Source organism: Paroedura picta, chromosome 3 (assembly GCF_049243985.1).
Source record: "Paroedura picta isolate Pp20150507F chromosome 3, Ppicta_v3.0, whole genome shotgun sequence".
Lineage (NCBI taxonomy): Eukaryota > Metazoa > Chordata > Lepidosauria > Squamata > Gekkonidae > Paroedura > Paroedura picta.
Window position 1 is genome coordinate 96038504 of NC_135371.1, and position 27714 is coordinate 96066217.

The 27714-nt window shown below is 44.3% G+C and overlaps 1 protein-coding gene across 1 annotated transcript in view; it reads left to right on the forward strand.

The window, feature by feature from the left end:
* The first annotated feature begins 5188 nt into the window (after positions 1-5188).
* NDFIP1 (Nedd4 family interacting protein 1) overlaps positions 5189-27714 on the forward strand; it is a 43983-nt gene continuing 21457 nt past the window's right edge. The window contains exons 1-2 of the mRNA XM_077326934.1: positions 5189-5559; positions 17498-17585. Of these exons, the coding sequence (XP_077183049.1) occupies positions 5497-5559; positions 17498-17585 (151 nt within the window). The 5' untranslated portion in view covers positions 5189-5496. The remainder of the gene's footprint in view (positions 5560-17497; positions 17586-27714) is intronic.

Consider the following 27714-nt stretch of genomic DNA (forward strand, 5'->3'; position numbering starts at 1 on the left):
ATATCGCCCTCCCTGAAGACTCAAGGCAGTTCACATAAAATGGAAACAATACATCATCCCATACTCCCCATAAGATCATCTGTTCTATCAATAGGCACAGCATACACCACAAAAATCACAGATCTACGCCTTTGTGGTGATGCCACAGGGCAAAAACATGATTCTTGAAACATGGATCTTCAGGGTTTTTGCATCCAGGCACCCCAAACGCATCATAAAATCACCTATCAATAGCTACAGCATAAACCACAAAAATCACCGATCTATGCCTTTGTGGCAACAACAGGGAGCAAAAACACAGTTTTCAAGCACAGATCCACATGGACCCTCAGGGCGTTTGCATCCGGTCACTCCAAACTCACCAATGAATCTCTTATGTCCATGGCCATAGCTGGCACCCCAAAAATCATGGATCCACACCTTCATGATGACACCATGGAGCAAAAACATTGTTCCAAAGCATTGATCCTCGTGGATACTCTGGAGTTTTACTTTTTGTCACCCCCAAATCATTACCCAACCAAGAGCCAGTTTGGTGTAGTGGTTAGGAACACAGACTTCTAATTTGGTGAGCTGGGTTTGATTTCTCGCTCCCACACATGCAGCCAGCTGGGTGACCTTGGGCTCGCCACGGCGCTGATAAAACTGTTCTGACCAAGCAGTGATATCAGGGCTCTCTCAGCCTCACCCACCTCACAGGGTGTCTGTTGTGAGGAGAGGAAAGGGAAGGCGACTGTAAGCCGCTTTGAGCCTCCCTCGGGTAGAGAAAAGCGGCATATAAGAACCAACTCTTCTTCTTTATATCATGGTTATGGGCACCACAGACATCTCCAAATCCACAGATGGTGCTAAGATTTGGTTACAAACAAAGATCTTCAAATCTGCCATGGTGCTAATATTTGGTTACAAACTATCATCACAGATGCTTAGAACTTGTCTGTTGCGTCACCCAGAACACAACACCACATATTATTTTCCTTGTCACAGATTTCAACACAAGAAGCATGGGTCCACTGCTTTCTGCTGTTGCTAAGCGGTCCAACTACTGCTTAAAGGTGAGGGGGAGCTTACCATCTCCTTAGGTTAGCTGATTACACTGCTGAACTATGCCATGGTAAATTTGGGTCTGTGATGACATGGCCCCCTTTCTGGACCTGGACCTAGGATGGGCAGACTTGCATGTGTGGGCTTGTGTGAAGGCTCTGAAGAGGTCTTGAAGACTGCTTCAGGGAAATATGCAAGCAGCATTCATACATGGTGGTGAGTATACGTGACCCCCTCATAAAGGGCTTTATCGCCAGGTGGGAAAACCAGCTCACCAAATGGTGTGACTTGATCATCCAGTGATTGATGCAACAGATATCCAAAAGGGCAAGATTGGAAGCCAGGATGGGGTGGGGGGAAGCAGCTTGGCTGCTGCTCCTCCTCCACGTACCTCAGTAGCCAACCTTTGCTCCACGAATACACTACCAGTCAATGGAACAGACATGACAGGAAGCTGTGTCTGCAGTGGTGATAGTTTTCTTCAGGGAGCCCCAGGAGTCACAGAACATCTGTCCACTGAGGTACTGGGCCATGCTGGAGTCAGACCTTGCTCATGTGGCCCAGGCCTTCCTGTCATGCCCTCCAATGAACATGTAGAGTGAGTGGACATTTTCTCATACATCATTGTTTGCATACATCTTTTGCGCCTTGACCCTGATAAAGTTTAGCAACTGATCTTCCTGAAGGTCAACGCCAGCTCTTGGCTGCCTACCACTGGGCTTCGATGAGACATGAGGTGAACACAGATTGGCTGTGACTGCATCCCCTCTTAGTCTGTGATGGGTTACTGGGGTGAAAAATACTTTTTGCATCCTTAAAAACAGTGTAGCAGGAAGCAGCAGGGCCATTAACCAGTCTGATTGGCTGAGGGTTGTGTGACAAAAACTCACCTGCCCCCCTCCCCCAATTGCCACAGCAAATCGAACGGAGTTAGCATGAACCCATCAGGAAAGTAAGAGCACAGCCTCAGCACAGGGGTGATGAAGAAGAATAGTGGATTCTTATGTGCTAGAAACTCTACCCGAAGGAGTCTCAAAGTGGCTTACATTCCCCTACCCTTTCCTCTCCCCACAACAGACACCCTGTGAGGGAGGTGAGGCTGAGAGAGACCTGATTTTACTGCCCTGTGGGAACAGCACTATCAGGACTGTGGCAAGCCCAAGGTCACCCAGCTGGCTGCATATGGGGGAGGGGCAGGGAATCAAACCTGGCTCACCAGATTAGAAGCCCGCACTCCTAACCACTACATCAAGCTGGCTCTCTCTACATCACCAAGCTGATGTAGATGGTGGTGTGGGCTTCATAATTCACCAGCCACACAGAAATAATAAAAGTTAATTCTGAAATTGGGCTGATGAAATCATGAATATTCTTTTCTGCAGGGATGGGAGGTAGGAAGGGGAGAGTCTGTGATGAGGAGCGGCTGTAGCACTTAGGCCAGCCAGAGTTCCTGTACTGAGACAGTGAAGGCTGGTGAGCAGGCAGATCCTGGTGAGAGAGGAGGATCAAGGTGGATACCATCTCCTTCCCTGGGCAAATGGTTTTTATGTGGTGGGTGAATGTGTTTGTTCTGCTGCTGTTGTCCTGGATGAGCAGTAATGGGCATGGGCAATGGCGGGCAGGGGGCAGTGTGGGTGGTTCTTCTCTGCTGTCCTTGCTAATGCACACACCCTTCCCTGGTATTGTGTTTCCACACAACTGCTGTGTGTGAACTGTTAGGCAATGCTAGGTCCTACTTTTTTTGATGGACATTTTCGTGACTGCTCCAGTTGATTGGCATCGTCCTGGGGATTTGTTTTTCTGGTTTGCTGGAATGTTGCTTCTGTGAATGACCCCACCCCCCCTTCCCTGAGATTAAAAAGGTAAAGGTAAAGGTATCCCCTGTGCAAGCACCGAGTCATGTCTGACCCTTGGGGTGACGCCCTCTAGCGTTTTCATGGCAGACTCAATACGGGGTGGTTTGCCAGTGCCTTCCCCAGTCATTACCGTTTACCCCCCAGCAAGCTGGGTACTCATTTTACCGACCTCGGAAGGATGGAAGGCTGAGTCAACCTTGAGCCGGCTGCTGGGATCAAACTCCCAGCCTCATGGGCAAAGCTTTCAGATGGCTGCCTTACCACTCTGCACCACAAGAGGCTCTTAAATCTACATTAATAATTCCAAAAACGCACACCAAACAACCAACTTTTCCCCAAGACCATTTGTAGCTGAATCAATGCTGAATCACTGGCAGTCTTCAAGCAAAGGTTGGATACACACTTTTCTTGGATGCTTTAGGATGCTTAGGGCTGATCCTGCATTGAGCAGGGGGTTGGACTAGATGGCCTGTATGGCCCCCTCCAACTCTATGATTCTATGATTCTATGAATGCAAGACAGATTATTGCGTTTCATGATTATCTTGGTGGACTCCATTGGTTTGATATTCTACATTAACAGATAAGACCATGACAATCTCTGCCTTGGATATTTTTGCAGCTGTTGCAATTCTTCAAATGCAAATCTTTACAGTGGAGCGTATGTACATTAATGCGATTTCCCATTTCAGTACAGTGTTCATGTTAATGTGGAACCATTTCAGATACCTTTTTGTGGGTAATTCAACTGACATTAGTGTGATCTCACAATGTATTTTGGTGGAGCCCATTTAACAATCATGAGGATCCATGAGGATCATATTTAATACAGTGTTTGAACCTTATCAATGCTTGTTGGTTTTGGGGGTTCATTTGTGGTCATCAACATGAAGTGTGACTTGATGGTATGTTCAAGGTGATCAAGCATAAAAACCCTAATGATCCATGAGAATATGCACTTTGGAAGGATGTTTTTACCCCATGGCAGTGAAACAAAGTGCTCAATGTCATTTTTAGGAATATGGACAACATATGTGAATAGATTATGAATATTGGGTGACCAAAAAAGTTGTGTGTGGGGGTTTCTTGTGGTGCAAGCTGCAGCCATGGACATGATATGTGATTTGATAGTTAACATGGGGTGACCCTATGCAAAAACACTTAGGATTTATGAGGTTACATGCTTTAGAACTGTGTTTTTGTTTTGTGGTGTTGCCACAAAGGCATGGAACTATGATTTTTGTGATGTATGCTATGGCTACAGATAAAATAGATGATTTGACAGTCAGTTTGGGGGTGACCTAGTGCAAAAATTCTGAGAATCCATGAGATCTGTGCTTCAGAACTGTGTTTTTGCTGCCTGGTATTGCCACGAAGGCATGGATCTGTGATTTTCGTGATGCATGTTGTGGCTATTAATAGAAGAGACAATCTTCTGGTGAGTTTGGGGGTGACTGGATGCAAAACCCTGTGGATATGTGAGGATCCGTGCTTTTGAATCATGTGTTTGTTCCATGGTATATCCATGAAGACATGGATCTGTGATTTTTGTGGCTTATGCTATGGCTCTCTCTACATTAGGTGATTTGACAATGAGTTTGAGGTGACGCAATGCAAAAATCATGAGGATTCATGCTTTAGAATCATGTTTTTGCTCCGTGGTGTCACTATGAAGGCATGGATCCATGATTTTTGTGGTGGGGACTCTGGCCATGGACTTATGTGATTTGATTTTGAGTTTTGGTTGACCCAATTAAACCTCAAGGATCTGTGATGATCCGTGCTTTGGAAACATGTTTTTGCTATGTGTCATGGTTGTGGAGGCTTAGTTCTGTGATTTTTGTGGTGTATGCTGTGGCTATTGATATACTAGGTGAGTTTGGGAAGATCTAGTGCAAAAATAATTAGGATCCATGAGGGTCCATATATTTAAATCACGCTTTTGTGCCATTGCAATGCCACAACGCCATGGATGTGTTTTTTGTGATGCTGCCTACAATCTACAGCTTGGAAGTGGTTTTATTTTGTTTTAATGTATAAATCATATGAATTCATGAGGCTCCATGATGATCCGTGGGGATTCGACATTTCCTTTCTTCCCATCAAATGCTTTAAAAAACAAAACAAAAACAGAACCCGCAGGTCAGCAGAGCCGGATCAACAGGCCCCGCTCCTGAACCAGGTCCCATCGGGAGGAGGGACTGCCGCTCGAGAGCCCCTTCCCCGCGTCTTCCGAGGCGGCCGCCCGCTCGCCCGCCCATTGCCACGGCGCTGCCTCAGGCCTCGCCGCGCTGACGATAGCGAGGAGGAGCCGCAGAGTGGCCGCTTGCCGGAGGAGGCGTGTGACGGGGAGGCGGCGGAGGGCGGAGGAGAAGCCAGCCAGGCGGCCCGCGCCGGGGTAGGTGGAAGGAGCCAGGGGCCTACCCGGCTGCCGCTGCCCTCGACGTCCCCTCCGCCCCCAAGGCGGGCATCTGCGGCGCCCAGCGGACGGCGGTGGGAGGCAGCCCGCGTGAGAGCCCTGCCCAGCGGGGCCTGCGCGTTGCCCGGCACTGCCCTCCGCAGCTCCCTCGCCCGCTCGCCCGTTCCTGCCCAGCGCCATGGCGGCGGCGGCGGCGGCAGCAGCAGCTGAGGCCAGCAACAGTGGCGGCCGATACCAGCAGGTGAGGGAGAGTGCGGAGACCTGGCAGGACGGATCACGCGAGCGCCGCGGCTGTTTAGGCCCCACTCGGCCTGGGGTGTCCGTGTGTGCGTGCGTGTGAGGAGGAAGGGGAGGTGGTGGTGGTGGTGGTGCCAGTTTTGTTGGGAAGGCATTTTGTGCGAGTGTGACACACACACACACACACAGACATTGAGGACACGAAGGCTCCGCCAGTCCTCCCTCTAGGCCTAATCCAGCCCTTCCTTGTTTCACCCCTGACCCTTCTCAGGGCCGAGTCACCGTCCCTCTTTATTTTAAGAACAAGGACATTTTCTGTTGCTTGTTTCGCCTTCCCGTTCTGGTGCCTTCCCCCAACCCATTTCCCACAAGCCTTCATTTTAAAAGCCAACGGAGATTGTCTCAATATGGTGTAGTTCTTGAAATATTGGCAGTGGGAGCTGGAAGGAATTCGATTTCCTCTTATTGAAATATACAAAAGAAAGGGTTCAACCATCTAGTAACCCAAATACGGTCAAGATTTCTTTGGCTGCTGGTATTCTTTTACGTGGCAGTAAACAGTTTTTGTGGTATGGTTTTTATATCAGCACAAGATTTTGTGCACTAGAACAAACTGTTCTTAGTCTTTAACATAACAACGTTATTTTTGCTGAGACAGATTGATGCAGTTATCTCTCTGGAATTGGACATTTTAAGGAAGCATGTTTAGAAATACCTGCTTTTCAGCACAATTCTGTGCATAATTAGACAGAAGCAAGTGTTACTGTGGTTGACCGGAATTTCATCTATTTCAGCGTGTATGGAACTCCAGCTTTGTATTGCAATCAGAAATATCCTTTTAAACCCATTGATTTCAGATAGTTTAGAAGGACATTAGCTCTGTTTAGGGTTGCCTTTGACTCAGAATCAGGCTTGGAAAAGGGTGGGTTCTCTTTCACTCCCCTTTTCTGCTTTGAGCAAATATGATTGTCAGGTTCAGAGTGGTCAAACAGCCTGGATTAACTTCACTATCTAAAAAATAGGAGGGAATAAAGTTCATCTATTTTAACACTTTTCCTATTCTGGGGGCTTTCCTATGTCGGTATGCTTTTTAAATTTGTCTTATTCTTGTTATAAGATAAGAAATCCTAGTTTCCTTGGAAATTTTATCTTCTGGGCTTTGAGACCCCTCCCCTAGCCCAACACTTAGGTTTGTAATAAAATTTCCTAAGGAGAAGCTGGGAAGGAAGGTGGTGTATACAACATATATGGGTATGTCTGTTTTGGATCTTCAGAGGGATTAAGTTGAAGTAAGATATTTAAAGAGTGTGATTTTTAGTATTTAATTTAATACTCCTGTTTATGTGCTCTTGCATGAGGATTTCACATAAGGACGCACATGTGCCTGCCGAGTCTTTATGACTGCAAAGAATGCTCTATGTGTTGATTTATTTATCTGACCATCTTTAGGATTTAATGTGTGCTTTGTAGTTTGGAAATCAAAGGAATACAGGAATCTGAAATGAAATCTTAGAAGGGAAGACGATTGAAGAGGTGGTGACAAATGTGTTTGTTAATAGTTTATAGACAGAGTACCTAAAGTCACACTTCAGAACTAAGCACAAAATGAAAATACACAGAGGGCTGAAGAACTGCAATGGTTTTAAAAATACAAATGCAGTCAGATTTTATGTCCTTACTAGTAGAAAAGCCTGTTATATGAAAAATACAATGAGCACTAGCCTTCTGCCTCCTGGGCAGGCCTGGCGAGGCCTGACGAGGCCACAGCGGGGCTGCTCAGGCTGGGGATGAGTGCTGGGGAGGGCTCCCTCCTGCCCCCCACCCTCTGACCCAGACAACCCTGCCAAAACCTGGCGAGGCTGCAGCAGGCGGGGGCGGGGGGAGCGTTGGTGGGAGAGTGCCGGGAGGCCAGGCTCCCTCCCTTTCCTCTCCTGACCCGGGCAGCCCTGCTAAGGCCTGATGAGGCCCGGGCTGCTCGGGGCAGGGGTGGTGGTGCTGGTGGGGGCAGGCTCCCTCCCCCACACCGGGGCACACAGTTCCAGGCTCTCTTCTCATCCTCCCTCCCAGCTCCCACTTGCTGTCTGTCTGGCACTTCTTACACAAGGAAAAAGTTGGAGGGGAATGCGGACAAGGTGGGACAGCCTATCTGATTGGTTGTTGGTTGGACTGATGGCCAATCAGGTAGGCTATGAGTCCCAACTCCTCTTACCACCCCAGTTGGGCTTTATTTATGTTATAAATGGGATGGGATAGTTATTGTGATAAGGTTATGAAGTTCTTTCTTGGTCTATCCTTGATTGAAGAATGGGAGAAGGGTTTGTGTTTGGATTGTGAATACAGATTTTCCATGAATCTGCAAATTTTTCTGTGCTGAATATTTTTCTTTAATTGAAACTTAGTATTTAACAATTTCAAAACTTGGATCCTTTTGTCTTTTAAATCAGTGGTCCCCAACCCCCGGTCCGGGGACCGGGACCGGTCCATAGACCAGTCAGCACCGGGCCGCGGCTCCTCCTCGTCCACCTCCCCAGCTGCTGCATTGGGGGCTGCCCTGCCACTCTGCCGCCAGCTCACCTTTGGTGCTCTCCAGCGGCCGCCATGGCTGGGGCTCCCCCTCGGCATGGCACTGCACAGCCGGAGGGAAAGCAAGTGGAGCAGGGGTCCAGGCGGCAGTGGCGCCGTCCCTCGGCAAAAGACTTCCCGTCCCCCCGGGCCTCATTAAAATTGTCAAGCTTTGACCGGTCCCCGGTGATAAAAAGGTTGGGGACCACTGTTTTAAATCCTCCTGTTACTACTATTAAAAGCTTTTTAAACATATGAATTTTAAAGCAGTCTCATGGAGCCCTGACCCGGATAACCAGACTTGCCTGGTCTCGTCAGATATCAGAAGCTAAACAGGGCTGGCCCAGGCTATGTTTGGTTGGGAGGTCTCCGAGGAATATCAGTGTTGTGACGTGGAGGCAGGCAATGACAAACCACCTCTGAACATCTCTTCTCTTGAAAACCCTCTGAGGTTGCCACTAGTCAGCTGTGACTTGACGGCACTTTCCTAATCATTATGGGGGGCTATCTGTATATTTTTTAAATGGTCAGGAATACTTAAAGGTAATTTTGAAATGAGGTTTTAGAGTGCTTTTGAATCTGTTTTATGAATAGAAGGTTGTAAGGCAGAAATATTATCTATTAGGAATTTTCAGAATAGCAGTGTGTAAAAGAAGAATCTTAAAATATCCATTGTTCTTCAAATTGGAATAAATGACTTAAGTAGATTCCTGGGTACAAATATGTGGTATATTTATTACCATGTGTAGGCATATAATAAAGACAACCAGTACTGTAGTGAGTTTCTGCTTGTACTTCTGATCAAAATGCTGTAGGCAGGTTACTTTTAGTTCCCATGTATGAAATACATTTCATTAGATTAATAATGGAGATAAAGTTGGGATTGAATTTACTGGAGTAGAATTGTGTTTACTAAGGTACTATGTAAGGGCCCATGGTACTACTTCTTTCCCTGTGTTCTTTTCCAAAAAATCTTGAACAAATCTGAAAAAAATATGTTGCTTATGAAGATACATTCTTTTTATAGATCTAAATTCTCAGGATTCTGGAAAGTTAGCCATCTATTGTCAGCTAGAGTTTGATTACGTATTAATTTATTTACAAAATTTATATTATAGTCCGCCTTTCTCCCCTTAAAAGGGCTGCCAAGGTGGCTAACACTTTAAACCATAACAAGATAAAAACACATTATAATATTATTGAAGTCACTCCCCAAGCATACTTTATTAAAACAGTTTTTAAAAGGATAAGTAATACCCAGAGTTAAAATAGATATTAAACAGTAAAAATACATACAAAACATAAGAACATTGAAAGGAAGGATCACTGAAGAAATGCCAAATGAAGCAAAAATGTCTTCTGCACTGGCAGAAGATAGCAGCAGAAGGGGACAGATGAATCTCCCTGGGGAAAAAGTCATGGAGCTTTGGTGCCAAGTCTGAAAAGGCCCTACTCTGGGTTGCCACCCACTTGATCTCAGAAGGTGGGGATATTCAAAGCTAAATGGTTGAGCAAGTTAATAAGTGGTTAGGCAGTTATTCAGATATTTTGGTCCCAAACCATATAGGGCTTTAAAGGTCAAGACCAGCAACTTGAATAGGCTAGCCAGTTGAGTTGATAAGACACTTCTGGCCATAGCTGCCAGCTACTTATTCAGCAGTAATTGCAGATTCAAGAGCACCTCCAGTCTATGGTTATCTGCACCAAGAATGGGTAACTCCTTAAATCCTTCTGCTAACCAGTAGTACTTCTGACTTGTAAATATTTAGCCTACATCCTCTCCAAAACTGCCCCCAGGCACCAGTTCAGGGTTTCTATAGCTTCCATTGGATCAGTTGGAAGTGTGAAATAGAGCAGAGTATAATTCACATATTGGTGACAACCCAGTCTTGGATGACCTTACCCAACTGTTTTTTTGTAGATGTTAAAGAGCAGAGGGGACAAGATGGACCTTTGCAGGACTCAGTAGGCCGAAAGCAAAGACTGAACAGCAGTCTCCCAGCACCACCAGCTGAAACATTACCTCCAGGTAGTACTGGAACCACTGCAGGATGGTGTCTCCCAATCCTAATCTAGGTAGGCAGTCCAGAAGGATCCTCTGATCAATGACACTGAAAGCTGCTGAGAGGTCTAGGAGAATCAAGAGAGTTTTACTTCCTCTGTCCATCTCCTAGTCCAAATCATCCACCAGTGACCAAAGTTGCTTCAGTCCCATAACCAGGCCTAAACCCAGACTTGAAGGGTCTAAGCAATTTGCCTCATCCAGGAAAGCTTCGAATTGCCCAACCACCATCCCGTCATTCACTTTGCTCAAGAATGGGACATCTGAGATTTATTGATAACTAGTAAATAAGCCCGCTGCAGGCAAAATGCAGCGGGCGCTAGGCAAAATGCAGCGGGGCTGGGTGGGAGCGGCTTCTGCTGGCCCTGGGCGCTCCTTCGCTGCCGCGAAGGAGCGCCCGGGCTCGGCAGAAGCCGGGAGAACGGCGGGGCTGGGCGGGAGCGGCTTCTGCCGGCCCGGGTTTTTATCCCGGACGGGTCCCGCCCTAACTCCTCCCACAGAGGCCTTACTCTTTTATTTATTCCGTAGCGCGCCGTGCCACGGGGCGGGGTTTAAAGATTGTTGAGACCTCTTGGGTCAAGTGTAGGCTTCTTTAGAAGTGAACTCACCACAGGCTGTTTCAAGGCTGGGGTGAACACCTCGCTTATGGAAGCAGTAACTGCCCCTCAGACCCAGTCAGCCAGCCCCTTCCTCTGGAGATTTAAGTACCCAGGAAAGGCAAGGGTCATACAAGCAGGCGATAGGCCTCAAACTTCCAAGGATTCTGTCCACATCCGCAGACTGAATAGCCTGAAAAGCACCCCAAACAGTTTTGTCAAATGCATGAAATATCTTCAGTGTCATATATAAATTTATATGGATATCCTTACTATTGTTCCCTCTAATATTTTGGAAAAGCCCCTGTGGGTGGAGCGCTGTCCGGGACATATCCAGTGTCTGGCCTGCACTTCTGCCTACATGGGCCAATCTGGCTGCACCCAGTGAAGCTTGCTGTGGCTGGATTAGAGTGGCCCCTGGAATGCCCACCTTCAGGAGCTAGCCACGAGGCAGCCCAGCCGTCTCTGGAGACATCGGCCTAGCCTCCACCAGGGCTACAGGCTCACCTGCCACACACCATAGCACCCAGCTGCCTGGCCTTCGCCCCAGCCAACAGCATGATGCGCGGCTCCAGTGCTGCTTGCCAGCCTGCCCACCTCTGGACATTTTGCCCCAGCTGCAAGCTGCCACACATTCCCCACCAGCCGATGACGCGTGCCCAGCTTGCTGCTGTACCTGGCTGCCGGTGGCGGCCATGGCAGCAGTGAGGCAGCAGGCGAGAAGGTGGTGGGGAAGTGGCACCATCAGCACCAAGGAAGCAACAGGGAGGCAGCAGGCGTGGAGGCAGCGGCCAGAAGGCTGTGGGGAGGCAGCAGGCTTGGGGCGAGGAAGTGGTGGCGGCAGCAGTGAGGCGCACAGGTGGCACACACACACAAGCAGTGCCAGCACTGAAGCGGCAGACATGGTAAGGGGCCAAGAGGGGAGGTTGCTTGCAGAGCCGGACTCCCCGTGTGCCCACCACATCCCACCCCCCCAAACACCTCCCCGCTGAGTAAACAACGGGATTAGGGAAGATATTACAAAATGAGTCCAGAAGGCCAAGCCAGGTTTTGGATATACTCAGCAAGATACTATCTAACAGGCTGCTCCTGGGTATGGCCATGATTCAGAGAGAAGGCACGAAAGGGGATTGCAGCTTTTGCTTTTGGTCACCATCTCTTCCTACTCACCCATCTGCAAGAAAAACCACTTTTCAGGTACCTGCTTTTTTCCTTTTGTCTACCGTCCACCATTACTTGATTGCATCGATGATAGAACAGTGACTAATGGCATGTAGCGGTGGCTACTGCCTGTCCGGTATAAGAGGAGTGGAGAAGGAGAAAGGTGGTGTGCTTGCTAGGGGGACAGTGAAGGAGAAAACAAATCCAGTTGTTCCAGGGGTGGCCAGTGTCCCCACTATTGTCACCCAGGTAGAGAGATCAGGTTGTTGCTACTGAACGGTGGTGGTTCTCCCAACGCCTTGTGGTTTTGGCAACTGGCCAATAGTACTCACCTTTGACATCAGTCCAGGAGATTCCTATGTAGATCACCTATGAAAGCAGGATCCAGTTGGAAAAAACAAAAAGCCCCACACCAGTGTGTGTACCACTCCCAGTTAGTATGGATTGGTAAAGCAAACGGTCTGGTGTCCATAAACTTCTAAAGAGAGGCAGCTGCTTTCTGTAATGTGATAGTGACTCCCAGGCTGATGGCATTGAATGTGACTTCTAGGCTAGCAGCTTCATGCTGGAGTTGTATTGTGAAGATTCTTGTGCATGGCTAACTCTCTACAGAAGACACCCCTAGCTACCAATTCATTGCTAGTTGGAAGTGTTCCCAACCAATGGGGAGGAATTATTTAAAAATGTTTGCAAACATAAAATGACAAATTAATGGATTGTACTCTTGACTGGATCCTCTGCTCACATATGCTCTGTATAGTATTACAGTTTAATTAAAATCTTGGCTCTATATAATGTGCAGCATAACACTAGATAACAAAAGTTTATGATGCAATACATTTGTCAGTTTTCTATAAGAGTCCCTGACTTTGGACCCGTGGACTCTGTGGTGCCTGCCAACACCTTTTCTGGTACCTTTTCTGAGTGGGGATTCCTAGTTGATTGTCACTTGCAGTCGAGTGCAGCCTCTAATCTGGAGCAACAGATTTGATTCCCCACTCCTCCTCCACATGCAGCCAGCTGGGTGACCTTGGGCCATCACAGTTCTCTCAGAGCTCTCTCAGTTTCACCTACCTCACAGGGTGTCTGTGGTGGGGAGAGGAAGTGCAGGCAATTGTAAGCTGCTTTGAGACGCCTTCAGGTAGTAAAAAACGTGGTACAAAAACCCAGCTCTTGTGATATACTAGTAATTTGTGATGGTCTTTTCTGATCTGCCTTTGATTTCTGCATTAATTCTTAGTCTTTGATTTGCAAACCAAACCCTTCTTATGTAAGGAAGGATTTCCAAGAGTAAATGGGTTTTTGTTTTTATACCATTACTTTAGTTTTACATTTTTGTTGGGCTCTTTCCCCTTTCTTTCCTGGGCTGAAAAAAAGCCCTCATTTTAAAACAGGCCTTTTGTCTGTTGAGCAGCACATTGTTGCTGTGGAATGAATAATCACACAGTTTGCTTGCTCGGTGGTTTCAACCTCTGATTCCATGGAGTTTTGCAAGCAAAGTTCGATTGCTCAGCTTTTTGGAAAGGGAAGTCATGTTTGGGAGGTTTTGTACATGTAGCTCAACATAAGCCAGAGCTATTTGGGTATGTGCTGTAAAAATGTTTGTATCTTAAACTGCTCCAAGTGTTAAAATGTATGTGTGTGTGTGTGATGTCAGGTCACAGCTAGAAAGCATGCACTTCCTTGATAGCCCATGGCATTTAGATTCCATGGTATTAAAGAGCATACGATTGTTGTCACTGAATGACATTGTTTAGAAGGAGAACAAGTCTTCTCACTTCACACTTGCTGTAACTCTGACATACATTAATCCCACAGGCTCAAAACTGCAGTGTTCATTTCTAATTAATGTATCTTGTTTTGCTTGGGGCTTTAAAAATACAATCCAGCTGTTCCTTTGATCCTTAGTGCGGTCCTGAGCAGCGTACTTAGGACAAAACTTGTGATATTTCTTTGGGCCACCACAAGGCCCTTCCCCTTCCTACCCCCTCCAGGCCTATCATTGGTCTAATTGGGAGAGGAGAGATGAGTCAACATACCATCAATTAAATGTTCAAAAAATTTAAAATATATATTAAACATTAACTAATTCCCACTAATTTGGAAAACCTAGGGTTTCACAAAACCCTCTTTGAGAAAGCCTGGGTTACAGATTTCATATTGAATGGCAGTTAGCCTTTAGAACTAAATCATCAGTATTACTAAAATTGATTGGAAACATGTAGCCTTCACTGTGTTTTTTTCTTCTTTATTTGTGGCAGTTAGGAAAGCCTAAAGAAACAGGAATTACTGTTTGACAATGGGAGGTGCTAGGGATGGATCAGTTCTTAGAGGTTGATTTGTCCTATTAGTAGGCTGACTTTGATATCTATACTGGCCTTTGGTAGTGGATATGCAAAGGTGGTATTTTACGGAGGAGTCTAAGCAGTGCAGAATGTTCTCAGATACTTACTCTGCATTTTGAATTTCTCTTGTGTAAGTCCTGTTTTGTAGCTGCTCTGTGTATATACATTAAGGTGGCCAGATGTCCTGCCTTTGGCAGGACAGTCCCACATTTGGGGCATTTGCGCCGCGTCCTGCGGCGTTTTCTAATTGTCCCATGGAGTTCTCCAATTTTAATTTTTTTTAAATCTTTTTTTAATTTTTTGGGCCGTGCACCCTGTGGCAGCCCAGGAGGCAGCCCAGGCTCAGGAGGCCCTCGCGCAGGCCACCGGACTCAGGAGGCCCCTACGGAGACTTGGGGCTTTCCGGCTGGCTCTGCTGCCGCCTGCTCAGGTGGGTCTTCCCGGGCTGCCGCTGTCCTGAGGCCAGTCAGGGAGGGGGAGGGAGGAGGAGGGATGGCCTGCCGGCCACCACCGCCTCCGCTGCCACCCTTCTGAGGCCAGTTGGAGAGGGAAAGGGGAGGGCCCGCCTGCTGTTGCCGCTGTCATCCCACTGCCGCCCTTCTGATGCCAGTTGGGGAGGGAGGGGGAGGGCCTGCCTGCAGCCGCTGCCACAGTGGTGGCGGCGCGTCCCGCCTTGTGGCCCCAGATTTCTGGTCACTTTAATATACATGGTACATTACAATGTACCTCTCCGGTAAATGTTCTGCTTGCTTAACAAAAATAGAGTCCGATAGCACTACTTTTATTGAAGTGCTACTTCAGACCAGCATGGCTACCCACTTGAATGTATCCTTATGGAAGGTTCTGCTTGCTTGTGTGTATAAGGTTTAACTGTGCACCCAGTACACTCTAAGCTTCCAGAAACTGGACATTTTATTTACAGGTTTTGGCCAATGGAATTACATGTCAACAGTGGGGTGGGAAATATGGAACCCTGTTTGTTGCAATATAAGCCAAGCATGCTGATGTTCAATATTGAAACAGATTGAGCATTGGAGTCTTATGCTTAGTACAGTAGTTGTATGTGTGAACTCACCTGTGGGAATATACTTACTTTAGGATCATCTTAACACTAATGCAGCAGGTTGCTTTGCATGGAAATGAGTCAGATGTTCAGAGGGTAAGGTTTTTCAAACAATGAACATCTGAGAGATTTCTCATATAACTTTGGTTAACTGTGTATAATAAAAATAAAACAAATCCATGGTAAGTGGTGAAGTGTTTCATTGCTCTTCAGCCTGAGGATCTTGCTGGGTTAATGTAATATAAACTACAGACAAATGGGACAGTTTGTAGTGTCTACAATAAGAGAAAGAAGCTATCCCTAGGCTACTAACAATATTTTCAAAAATTATACAGAAGTAAAGTAAAAAGTCTCTTTGTTCGTTGTTTCTTTATTGTTATGTAAAATCCAACCAAAACAGTTTCTAGATATATCCTGTTTTCAAAGGGTAATTTTCCTCAGTGATTGTTCTCTCACTTGCATGTAAGTATAGTGATAATCCAAATGGAAAATTCAGCACCTCTATAACATAGTTTAAAGCATACACCGGCCTTTGGTTCTGCATTGTAGAGAGGCTAGTAATCCAACTGCTCCCAAAAGAGGGTGCCTCCATCCTCTCCCTCTGAAAGATGGGGCCACCCTCCTTCAGAACCCCCTGTGGTCCAATTGTTGTGAAATTTGGAGTGGAGTCAGATAAGAGCCTCCAGGAGCTACCCTGAAAGTTTGGAGGCTATAACTGGAACTCCCTCCCCCAGGCCCTGGGAAAGGCGAGAATACCAGGATTCCTATTAAAGTCAATGGTACCATTGACTTAAATGGGTGCAGAAGCGGAATTGGTCCGGATCAGGCTCCTGTTGCACATGCCTAGTACCAATATCTCTCTGACTACTGAGGAATCTGAAGCATGTTCTCTCACAAGTCTAAGGAAATTCTCACAACTGATTTTCCCTTTTCTAACTGGGTGGGGACCCTCCTGTTCTCCTTAAAAATTATTCTTCTAATTTGTCTTGAACTGGGAATATAACGTCACTTCCCTAAGTCCCACTGCCAAATATCTCCCCATTTCTCCAGATACCATGAAGACCAGCTTTCAGTAAACCCAGTTCTCTAATTAAAACTTCTCTTCAGGGAAGAAGATAGAATTATCTCTCTTCAGAATGCAGCTCCTATATCAATTCCCTTGTAGCTGTTGCTGGCCAATCTGAGTGCTTGGAGCAGCCTGTTGCTCTGGATATTTCTGCCTAGTGAAGATTTTAAATTCTTCATTTACTGTTACTTCAGCATTTGAAACCTGACTTTTAAGGTGCTGTTTGTCACAGGGGGATTTCAACCCCCCCCCAATGTATTTTTTAAGATTTAAGATTTAAAATCTGGAAAGGGTCCCCCAGGTTTGCTGGCAAGTGTCACATGTGGGGGAGGGGTACTCTTGGCTGTTAGATATATAGATGGTAGAACAAGATTGAACAAATGCTTCATATCAGGCTATGAAAGTTTCTGGACTCTAGAAAGAGTCACCATATCCAGATTCTGGATGTATTATAAATATGACACATTAAAATATTTTAGCAGATGAGCAGTGAAAATGATCCTGTTCCACTATAATTTTTCTGAATGTTGATAACACTGGATCTTAGCTTAGGAAAGAGTAATCCTTTCTCTGTAAAGCACAATGCCAGCATACTTTCTTTGTTCCAGAATGGAAAAAATCATTTGATGGTCTTCTGTTCAGTGAGGCTTGTTAAATCATTATTTAAAGCATTTGATTTACATAATTTACTATTTTAAAATTACAGCGTTTACCAACACCAACAATCTTTGTGGGACTGCATCTTTAGTCACTGTTTCTTGCCATTATAGGAGTTATAGGAATTAATTGTGGTAGTCAGTTGTGATCAACAGGAAGATCCATGTTTTTTTGTTTTGTTTTGTGCTTACATGTTTCATTTGTACAATGTTTCTTTAAAATATTAAAATAGGAAACCATTTGTACAATATTAACACTGTTAAAAACTGGTTACATTTTTAAAGGATTAAAATATATATATTGAATCTCCTCATTATTTATATAGAAGATATTGTTGAGCTTAATCTGATTTTTATTATACATTATAATCAAATTGGCAGTTTTATTATTTTGTTATTTCCCATGTTAAATAGAAAATATTTGTGTTCAGTTGCAGAATGAAGAAGAACCTAGTGATAATCTGCAAACTGCTAATGATTTTCCACCACCTTACAGCAGCATTTCTGGAGAAAATTCAGGTAAATAATTTGGCTACTGGTGGAGCCATGAAACATTGCAGATTCTAGCTGATTGTATTGCATTTGTGTCCATGAAGCCTTGTCATCAATAATTGTCAAGGTGGAGGAAGGAGCAAGAAAGATGAACAGAAGACAGTCTATGTTTCTGGGAAAAAAGAGAAGAGAGAAAGACCAAGGATTGGGGGGGGGGGGGTACTGAAAGAGCTTAATTGTTTTTTGTGGAAGGTTGGATGACAGGAATCTGATCATTCATGTAATGCATTCCTCTTTCAAACTACACTTTCCCCTTTAAATCAGTTTGGGTTTGGAGGTAGTGGACATAAAAGAGTGATTATTTATGATTTGCTTCTTTTTTTGCCTTTTTATTAAATCAAGACTACCTTACCTGAGCCTGTTGATGTGCATAGACAAATTTGTGCATTTGCTTTCTTGTAAAAGTTACATCCTATTAAGATAAGATACTGTGAAGACGAAGAGGAACTAGTGAAATGAGTACTCTAGTACAACCATGTTCCCTGTGCCAAGATTATATTCTGAACTGGATCTCATGCTAGAAGTTTTGTTCTGTGCATGTCATGCCTAGGGTTTTTTTTCTTTTGATTCTGTTGCTCTCTGCTGCTACAAATGAAGTAACATGAAGGTTAATTAACATTCCCTTGAGGATTAGATCTTGAATTTCTTGCACTTCAGGCCTAATGCTGCTACATTGTGATATGCTGTTTACCTTGAAAATTAAGCTGCTGTTTGTGCAGTGTATTTGAAAACATTAGCTAATTATTGCTTACAGAAGATAGCTTCATCCATGCATTCATTGTACCTCTGATTATACAGACATGCCTGAGTTGATATCAAGTATTATAAGAAGCTATGATCATCCTGAAAAATTCCAAACCACCTGGGCTTCAAATTGACACCTGGGAATACATTTTCATGCACTCCGGAATTAATGGGATGAATCAAAACACCATAATCTGCTTCTAAGTGACATTCATTATATAATTAGCTTTGTAATTGATATGAATATAGCCATGGCAACTGCTCATTTTGCTAAGGGAATTAACTTTGATTGTCTAAAGGGATCTCTTCTTATTCATAATCATCACATCTGAATAAACTTTGTAATGCCTTACTCCTGCCATCTCCATGGCAGGTAGTTAACGAGCTTAATCCAAAAATCATTTGTATTTTAGTAACTAAGCAAATTATTAGCTTTGAATGAAACAGTCGTAGCAGATGATCATGGATAGAAGGGAAAAGAGAATTTTTTCAAAAGAAAATAGAAATACATATTTTGTTACATTAAGAAGTCAAGTTGGTACCTTCAGGAAAATGTCCTTCTTTAGAAGTGTTTGTTCTCCCTCTGAGCGGAGGACATATTAGTGGGTAATTTCCCACTCATCTCCACGGAGGCAGGACAAAAAGCTTTCTTTCACTTCCTGTATAATGATGTGTCCCTCGATTAGGATGCAGTCTTTTTCCTGACTTTTCTAGGAAGAGCAGCTAGTTAGGGTCTATCTGCAGCTTAACTATTTCTAATTACTTCCAACTCAGTTCTTTCTCAGCCTTCTTCACTCCAATACTTCCTGATACCTCCTTACCTTATAATCTGGTCATTCCTTCAGCAATTTCCCTCTGTCTTTTTCTCTTTTTTCATAGTTTGAATAAATGAAGCCTGTGCCAGAGTTAAAATGGCAGAGGTGGCTTTTCAAGAGGAGCTCATGGAGGAGCTGATTACCCAAGCACCCTCAGATTCAGCTGCACTGCAGCAGGTGACAGCCTTGACGAGCAGAGGAACGTTACGGGCTGCTTTGACTGGCCAGGGAGAGAACAAAGATGAGACTGAGAGACACAGAAACAGTGAAAAAGCTGATTTCTGCTGTAGCGCCTAAGCCTGGTGGCCATTTTTTTCACCTCAATGTCTCTAGATGCTCTGCAGAAGGAAGGGCAGAGGATTTGCAGGAGGGGAACCATGACCAAGAGCTTCAAGTAGGTAAAGTAGCACCCTATTTAGTATGCCCTCAGAATTTTTTGAATTCCTTAATGATTCCATTGGTCACCAAATTAGGCAGCTGGTACATCAAGGGTAATCAATACATGCAGTTCCGCCCCCCTCTCCGCTTTCCCTTCTCCTTCCCCCTCCCTCTTAGAAAATAGAGCAAGTCAATACTCTGGGGAAGAGAGACTCACTTGGCCAACAAAAGCAGCTAGAAAAGGGCCTACAAATGAATCCCTGAGGGGTGATTTCTTGGGGGATGAGAGAGATGAAAGTGAATTTTTTTACAGACAAAGAAATAGAGGAAGATATTCATGTATCAGAACCCTCCACCAGTTCCTTTCAGGCTGATGATTATCAATATATGTTAATCAGAGCAATAGCAGCCTGGAACTTAAAGCAAGAACCTAGCATTACTACCTGTGAGATCAGAAAAATTTAGGATCCCAAAGGGAACGAAGAATATTTTCCAAGACCTTTAGGAGGTCAAAATAAACTTCCCTTACCAGAGTTTTTTGAAAAAAGAAGGGAAGAATGGAAAGAGCTCTTGGTGGGAAAGCATTATTTCTCATTCATTAAACTATATACTCTCCAAGATTATGGAGAAGAAACTCTCCAAGAACCCCTTGTGGATGCAGCCATCACTGCACTACAATCACAGGGCTTATTATCAAAGGATGAACAGGGTTTCCTGAGAGACTCTTTCGAAAGGAAGGCAGATGCTTCCCAAAAAAGAACTCACAAAACCATGGCAATGAATATTAGAGCTTATAATACTGCATCAGTAATATCAAGGGTGGCCATGGCTTGAGTGAAAAAGGTAATACAGCTTCTTCCTCATGCCAGCCGCACAGTCCTAAAAGGACTGGATAGGTTGCTTAAGTCTGCTGCCTTTACGGCAGACACTACATTAGCCATAGTCTTCTATTCCAGAGCCGTAGTGGCATCTTTGGTAACTCACAGAGTTTTATGGCTTAAGTCATGGCAAGCAGACACATTTAAGATCACTAGTCCTTACTTATTCTATGGTGACAGATTGTTTGGGGACTCTCTGGATAAAATACTAGTAGAAACAAGGGATAAAAGGAAGACCATGCCTAAGTTTATTTCCAGAGATGGAAAACGGCCTTTTCAGGGTCATTTCTTTCGCACACAAGACATGCTACGCAGATTTAAGTCTACCTCAAGAAGGGGATCCTGGAGAGGTTTCAGAGATAACTCCTGCAGTGGAGGCAACTTCAGCAAGTTCCAAAAAAGTCAGTGAGAACAAGACCAAAGCTTCAGATAGAGACCCCAAGGATCCAAGAGCATGACTCAACCAGACTACCACTGGGAGGTTGCCTGGCAGTGTTCCTCTGAGAATGGGAGTGTGTCAGGTAGACTCATGGACCATTCACACGGTTATATGTTAGAGTTCACCAAACTTCCTCCTCACAGATTCCTGAGATCCTCACTTTTCAGAAATCTGGAAAAGTTACGAAAAGGTAGGAGGGCCATGGAACATTTATTGGACAGAAGAGTAATAGAGACAGTTCCTCCATTAGAAAGGGGACTCAGGGTTTACTCAGTATTTTTCACAGGAATGTGGAATAAAGAGCAATATTGGATTTAAAGTTCACAAACAAGTTCCTTATCCTGAAGAAGTTCAGAAAAGAAACAGTAAGATCCGTGATGGAAGCTGTACAACAGGGGGAATTCCTGACTTCCTTAGATCTAACACAGGCGTTTCTACACATCCCCATCCTTCAATACCACAGACAGGTTCTGCATAGGGGAAGAACACTACCAATACCTCAGATTCTGTATAGAGGAAGAACACTACCAATTTCAAGCCTTTCCTTTTGGTCTCTCAATGACACCTCAAGTCTTTAACAAAGTCTTGGTCAACCAGGTGGTGGTGCTGGGGTGCCAGGGTATGCATATTCACCCTTATCTCTACAACATCTTGGTGATATCTCCCTCCCAACTACAGTCAATAAGAGACACAGAACAGTAATGCATGCTTTCAGATATGATGTTTCCTAGTAAATATGGAAAAGGGCGCAAACACTCCCCCCCTTCAGAGATTGGAACACCTAGGGTTGATTCTGGACACCATCCAGTGCAAGGTGTTTCTGTCCCAGGACAAGGTATCAAAAACAAAAGCAGCAACTTTGGAAGTGATCAAGGCAAGAACCTTCACATTAATGCAACTAGCGAGCCTTGTGGCCAACTGGGAAGCATTGCAAAGGGGCAGGTAGTATGCCTGCCCTCTCCAAGGCTTTTAAAAACCATTCCAGAACATAATAGTGAACAAAAAATCTATGTTGTTGAGAGCCCCCATCGGGGTAAAGCAAAAAGTCAGATAGGGGGTTGGACTAGGTGGCCTGTATGGCCCTTTCCAACTCTATGATTCTATGGTTCTATAACCCACCACCTCGGTTTGATACAGCCCAAAATTCCATTTGCCTTCTTAGCCACTGAGTCACACTGCTGACTCATGTTCAATGTATGGTCCACTAAGACTCCTAGATCCTTTTCGCACATGCTACTGCCAAGACAAGTCTCCCCCATCTTATATGGGTGTATTTGGTTTTTCCTACCTAAATGCAGAACTTTACATTTGTCCCTATTGAATTTCATTTTATTCAGTTTAGCCTACTTCTTAAGCCTATCAATATCATCCTGTATTCTGTTGCTGTCTTCAGTTGTGTTTGCTACCCCTCCCAGTTTAGTATCATCTGCAAATTTAATAAGTATCCCCTCTAATCCCTCATCCAAATCCAAATAATTTATAAATATGTTGAACAACACAGGCCCCAGGACAGATCCTTGGGGTACTCCACTTGTCACTCTTTTCCAAGAAGATGCTGAACCATTAACAAGTACCCTTTGGGTACGATTTGTCAACCAGTTATCGATCCACCTGACAGAATTAGGATCCATACCACATTTTACCAACTTGTGAACAAGAATATCACGTGGAACCTTATCAAAAGCTTTACTGAAATCCAGATAAACTATGTCCGCAGCATTCCCCTGATCCAGCAAAGTAGTCACTTTCTCAAAAAAAAAGAGATAAGGTTGGTCTGATATGACTTGTTCTTGTGAAACCCGTGCTGAGTCTTAGATATCACAGCTCTCAGTTCCAGCTGCTCAAGGACCGTGTTTGATTATTTGTTCCAAAATTTTGCCAGCTACAGATGTCAAGCTGATGGGTCGATAATTACCCGGATCCTCCTTTTTCCCTTTCTTGAAGATGGGGACAATATTTGCCCACCTCCAATCGTCCGGCACCTCACCTGTTCTCCAGGAAGTGTAAAAAATAATGGACAGGGGTTCAGAGATGACATCTGCAAGTTCTTTTAGTACCCTTGGATGCAGTTCATCTGGCCCAGAAGACTTTGTTTCATTTAAAGAAACTAGGTGTTTGTGGACTGCTCCAACAGTGATCCTAGGCCACCATTCTCTTCCCCCTTGTTGTGTTACATTTGTGCCACATTGATCACTATTTCCCTCACAAGAGAAGACTGAGGAGAAATAGGAGTTAAGCAGTTCAGCCCTCTCTTCATCATCTGTTAGAATTTTACTTTCCTGTCCTCGCAGTGGTCCTATGGTGTCCCTATTCTTTTTCTTGCTTGAAATATAACTAAAGAAGCCTTTTTTGTTATGTTTAGCATTTGTTGCTAGCCTAAGCTCATATTGAGCTTTAGCTTTTCTAACACTCCCCCTATAATTATTGGTTATTTGTTTATATTCATCCTTGGTAATAAGGCCTTCCTTCCATTTCCTAAATGACTTTTTCCCCCTCAAATCTTTTGACAACTGCTTATGGAGCCAACTTGGCTTCCTTAGGCTCCTTCCATCTTTTCTTCTCAAGGGAATTGTTTGTGATTGAGCCTTCAGTATTTCCCATCTCTTTAAGTCTTTCTGACCATGGGACTCTACGCAACATACCTTTAAGTCTGTGAAAATCAGCTTCCCTGAAGTCCAGTCTATACGTATGACTACGTAAAGATTTTCTCTTTCCCACAATTGAAAATTCCAAAAGCACATGATCACTGCTACCAAGTGTGCCCACTACTTCCACCTCATCTACCAGTTCTTCTGTATTGATGAGAATCAAGTCTAAAGTAGCAGAGCCCCCTGGCTCTCCTCTCTACTTTCAGGGAAATGAAGCTGTCGGCAAGACAAGTTAAGAATTTAACGGAGTTTGCATTATTAGCAGAGTTGGTCTTCCAACAGATATCTGGGTAATTGAAGTCACCCATGACCACTGTTTCCCCCTTTTTTGAAAATTGTGTAATTTGGTCTAGCGGTATCTCATTCAAGTCCTCTGACTGGCTTGGTGGTCTATAGCAGACCCCCACAATAATACCACTCTCATTTCCTATTCCTTTTATATTTACCCAAATACACTCAACTGAACTTTCATGCTTTGGTACCTGTATTTTTTCACAAGTATAAAGATTCTTAACATAGATTGCTACACCTCCCTCCTTCTTTTCTTGTCTGTCCCTTCTGAATAGATTGTACCCCTCAATTTTAGTATTCTAATTGTGAGTATTATCCTACCAAGTTTCTGTTATTCCTATTAGGACATAGCCTTCTTCCACTATTAGGACTACTAGTTCCTCCTACTTGTTTCCCATACTCTGTGCATTAGTGTAGAGACATTGTAATCCATCCTTTGTGTGCCTCGTGGTGTTGGTTTTTGAACTTCCTTGTAAGTTAGTAGTTCCCTGCTTATGTAACATTCCCTGTAGATTTGAGATCTTCTCATGTTCAGATCTTGCCATCACACTAAGTTCTGAATTTACGTCTCACTCCCCCTTTGTGTCTAGTTTAAAGCCCTCTTCATCAGGTGTGCAAGGGTTCTCCCAAAAATACTTTTTCCATCCCTTGTGAGTTGCATGCCGTCTCCTGATAATAGCCCCTCATATTGACATCGTTGACCGTGATCAAGAAATCCAAATTGTTTCCGTCGACACCACTGAGGTAGCCAGTCATTTACTTGCATAATTTTTCTCTCTTTTCTTATGCCTTGACCACTTACAGGAAGGAGTGATGAAAACACAACCTGTGCTCCCAGGTCCTTTACCTTTTCCCCCAGATCCACAGTCTTTTTAAATATGTTCCATGTTCTGCTGGGCAGTATTATTTGTTCCTACATGGATGAGAAGAGAGGGGTAATTATCTGTAGGCTTGATGAGCCTGTCCAGCCGTTCTGTCACATCCTTGATGCGTGTACCAGGTAGGCAGCGGACCTCTCGAGACAACAAGTCTGGTCTACACACTTTGGCCTCTACACCTCTTAGCAAGGAATCCCCATTTACCAGTACCCGTTTCTTCGTACCCTTGGGAGCAGAACTAAAACTCTTTCTTATGGTGGACTGTGAAGTGTTTCCTGAACTTTGTGGGGTCGGCAGGGGAGAAAATCTAGAACTCTCACCTGTGGTTGCCTGTGACTTTTTTCCTGGTCTACATTGGGGCTTATTCTTCATGGGGGATTGCACATGCTCCTGGGTTCCTGAATCAACTTCTTTAGGCAGACCTTGAAACAGACTGCTGAGCATCAGTGGGTCAGACCTTCTCCTTATTCTTCTACTCCTGTGTAACATTCTTCCAATTATTACCCTCCTATATTAGGTGCTCCTGATTTTGTTTTGATAGATTTCCCTTCTCCTGCCATGTAATCAATCGTTTCTCTAATCCCTGGACCACTCATAGTTAGAACTATGAGTGATCTTCCTGGCACTGCAATACTTCACCAGTCGCCTCCACAGAGTACATGTACTGGTTTGCATGGACAACAATGCGACAAACTCACTAGGACTCCAGGTCAGCTTCCCTCCATCGGGAAACAGAAGGAATCATGTCATGGGCGGAGTCTCACCTCCTGTTCTTGATTGCAGAACATATACAAGGAATATATAACATCCAAGCGGACTGGCTATGTTGCCAGATGATTCAGGAAAGAGAATGGGAGCTCAGTCAGAAGGCATACAAGCTGCTCACACATCATTTCAGCATTCCAATCTTGGACTTGTTTGCTATGAAGTTCAACAAGAAGACAACCAGATTTTGCTCCAGGTACCAGCACAAGGAAGCAGAGTCCATGGATGCATTATTCTTGACCTGGTCTCCAGGTATTCCATATATGTTCCCACCAACAACAGTTCTATCTAAACTTCTGTGCAAGATCTGTCAACAGAAAGCAGAAATGATCCTAGTTGCCCCATTCTGTTCAAGGAGATCGTGGTTCTCAATACAGCTGTCAATAACAGAACTGCTGATGCTCCTGGATCTTCTTACACAAAGCCCTGTTTGGCACTAGGATTCTGAATGATTCAGGCTGATTGCCTGGCAGCTGAAAGGAAGAAGCTTCACAAGAACAGTTATACTGAAAGACTGATAGATACAGTTCTTGCACCAAGAAAACTATCAATCACTAGAATATATATTTCTTTTGTCAGATGGTACAATTGGAAAGGAGTGTACTGTTTCAACCCAAACATGGGAGCAGTCTTGAATTTTCTTTAGAAAGGAGCATTGAGAAGATTAAGAGACACCACATTAAGGAGACAAGTGGAATCCCTGGTCACTATTCTATCAGTGAGCAAGGGAGTTCCAATCTCCAGACACCCATGGTCTTGAGGGCCCTCACCAACGAAACTTTTGAAATGACCAACACAATCTCCATCAGGACTCTCTCTAAAGACAATCTTCCTCATAGATATCACCTTCACACATAGAATTTCTGAACTGGCGGCTCTGTTGATTGAACCAGGCCTTTGTGTGTTCCACAAGGAGAAAGTGGTCCACAGAACTGACCCCCTGTTAGACCAAAAGTTTGCTCAACTTTGCATTCTTCCCAGGAAATTAGCCTTCCAAAGTTTTGTTCCATATATTCTGACATATCCCTCGAAGAGAGTATGGCACAACATAGATGTTAGGAGATATCTGAAGACGTGCCTAATTAGGACATAAACCTTTAGAAAATCGGATTCACCATTCATTTCATTATCAGCACCAAACAAGGACAAAGAAAGCCCTGTCTTCAACCCCCATAGGAAAGTATCTAAGGGGAACATTATGGAGGCCTACAAGGCTTCAGGCACTCCAGTGCCTTGTGGTATCACTGCTCATTCAGTGAGAAGAGCTTCTACTGATGCTGCATTCCCAAATAAGGCTTCATCAGAACAAGTTTGCAAGGCTGCAACCTGGTACACCATTTCAACCTTTATAAGACATTACAGAATCAACACATTCAGCTCAGCTGATGCCAGTTTTGGTAGATAGGTTCTTCAGCATGCAATTGACGAGGGTGTCCCCATCCCTCCCAGGGCGTGAGGGACTGCTCTTTTAGGTCCCACTAAGGTGTCCTCTGCTCAGGGGGAGAACAACTATTGGGTACTTCACCATGAAGAATCCTCCCCTGAGGTTGCAGAGGACACCTTATCCTACCTGGAAATGTCTTTATTATGAGCGGAAAACTTAAACTTAAGCACAAAATTTGATCCCTGCAGACAAATAGGCCTACTAGTTTTTTACAAGTTTCTTCTTGTTCTTACTACTTTTGCTTCTGTAAAAACAAACAAACAAAAAACTTTGGAGGGGAGTAAATTTCTCTGTCTGCATTGTTATACTCTCCAGAGTTAATAATTCCTTAGTTTCAAGCTATAGGTAGTTCACAACTGGATCCTAATCGAGGGACCCATCATCACACAGGAAGTGGAAGAAAGCTTTTAATCCTGCCTTCCTGGAGATGAGTGGGAAATAACCTACTAAGGTATCCTCCAGAACCTCAGGGGAGAAGGACTCTTCACGGTAAGTACCCAATAGTTGTTATAGTGACTCTCTTCATTGTATCTGTGCCACCTTTTTAATTTGTAGAAGCATCTCCTGTATCCACATTTAAAATAATATATTATTGTTATAAGTGCTTTGGTAAACCAGAAATTGTTGTAGCTTCTGCTCGATAGCCATTAAATCAGTGTTGTAACTTTAATATCTGTCTGTTTTCCTCTGGCAAGTAGCAGTTACTTCCAGGAGATTAAGTGTGCCCTGCTTCTGTTATGACTCCTCTGGCAGTAGCAAAACTATGAATGCAGCACCATATCACTACCTTATATTTTGCTGCTGGTTTAAAGTGTT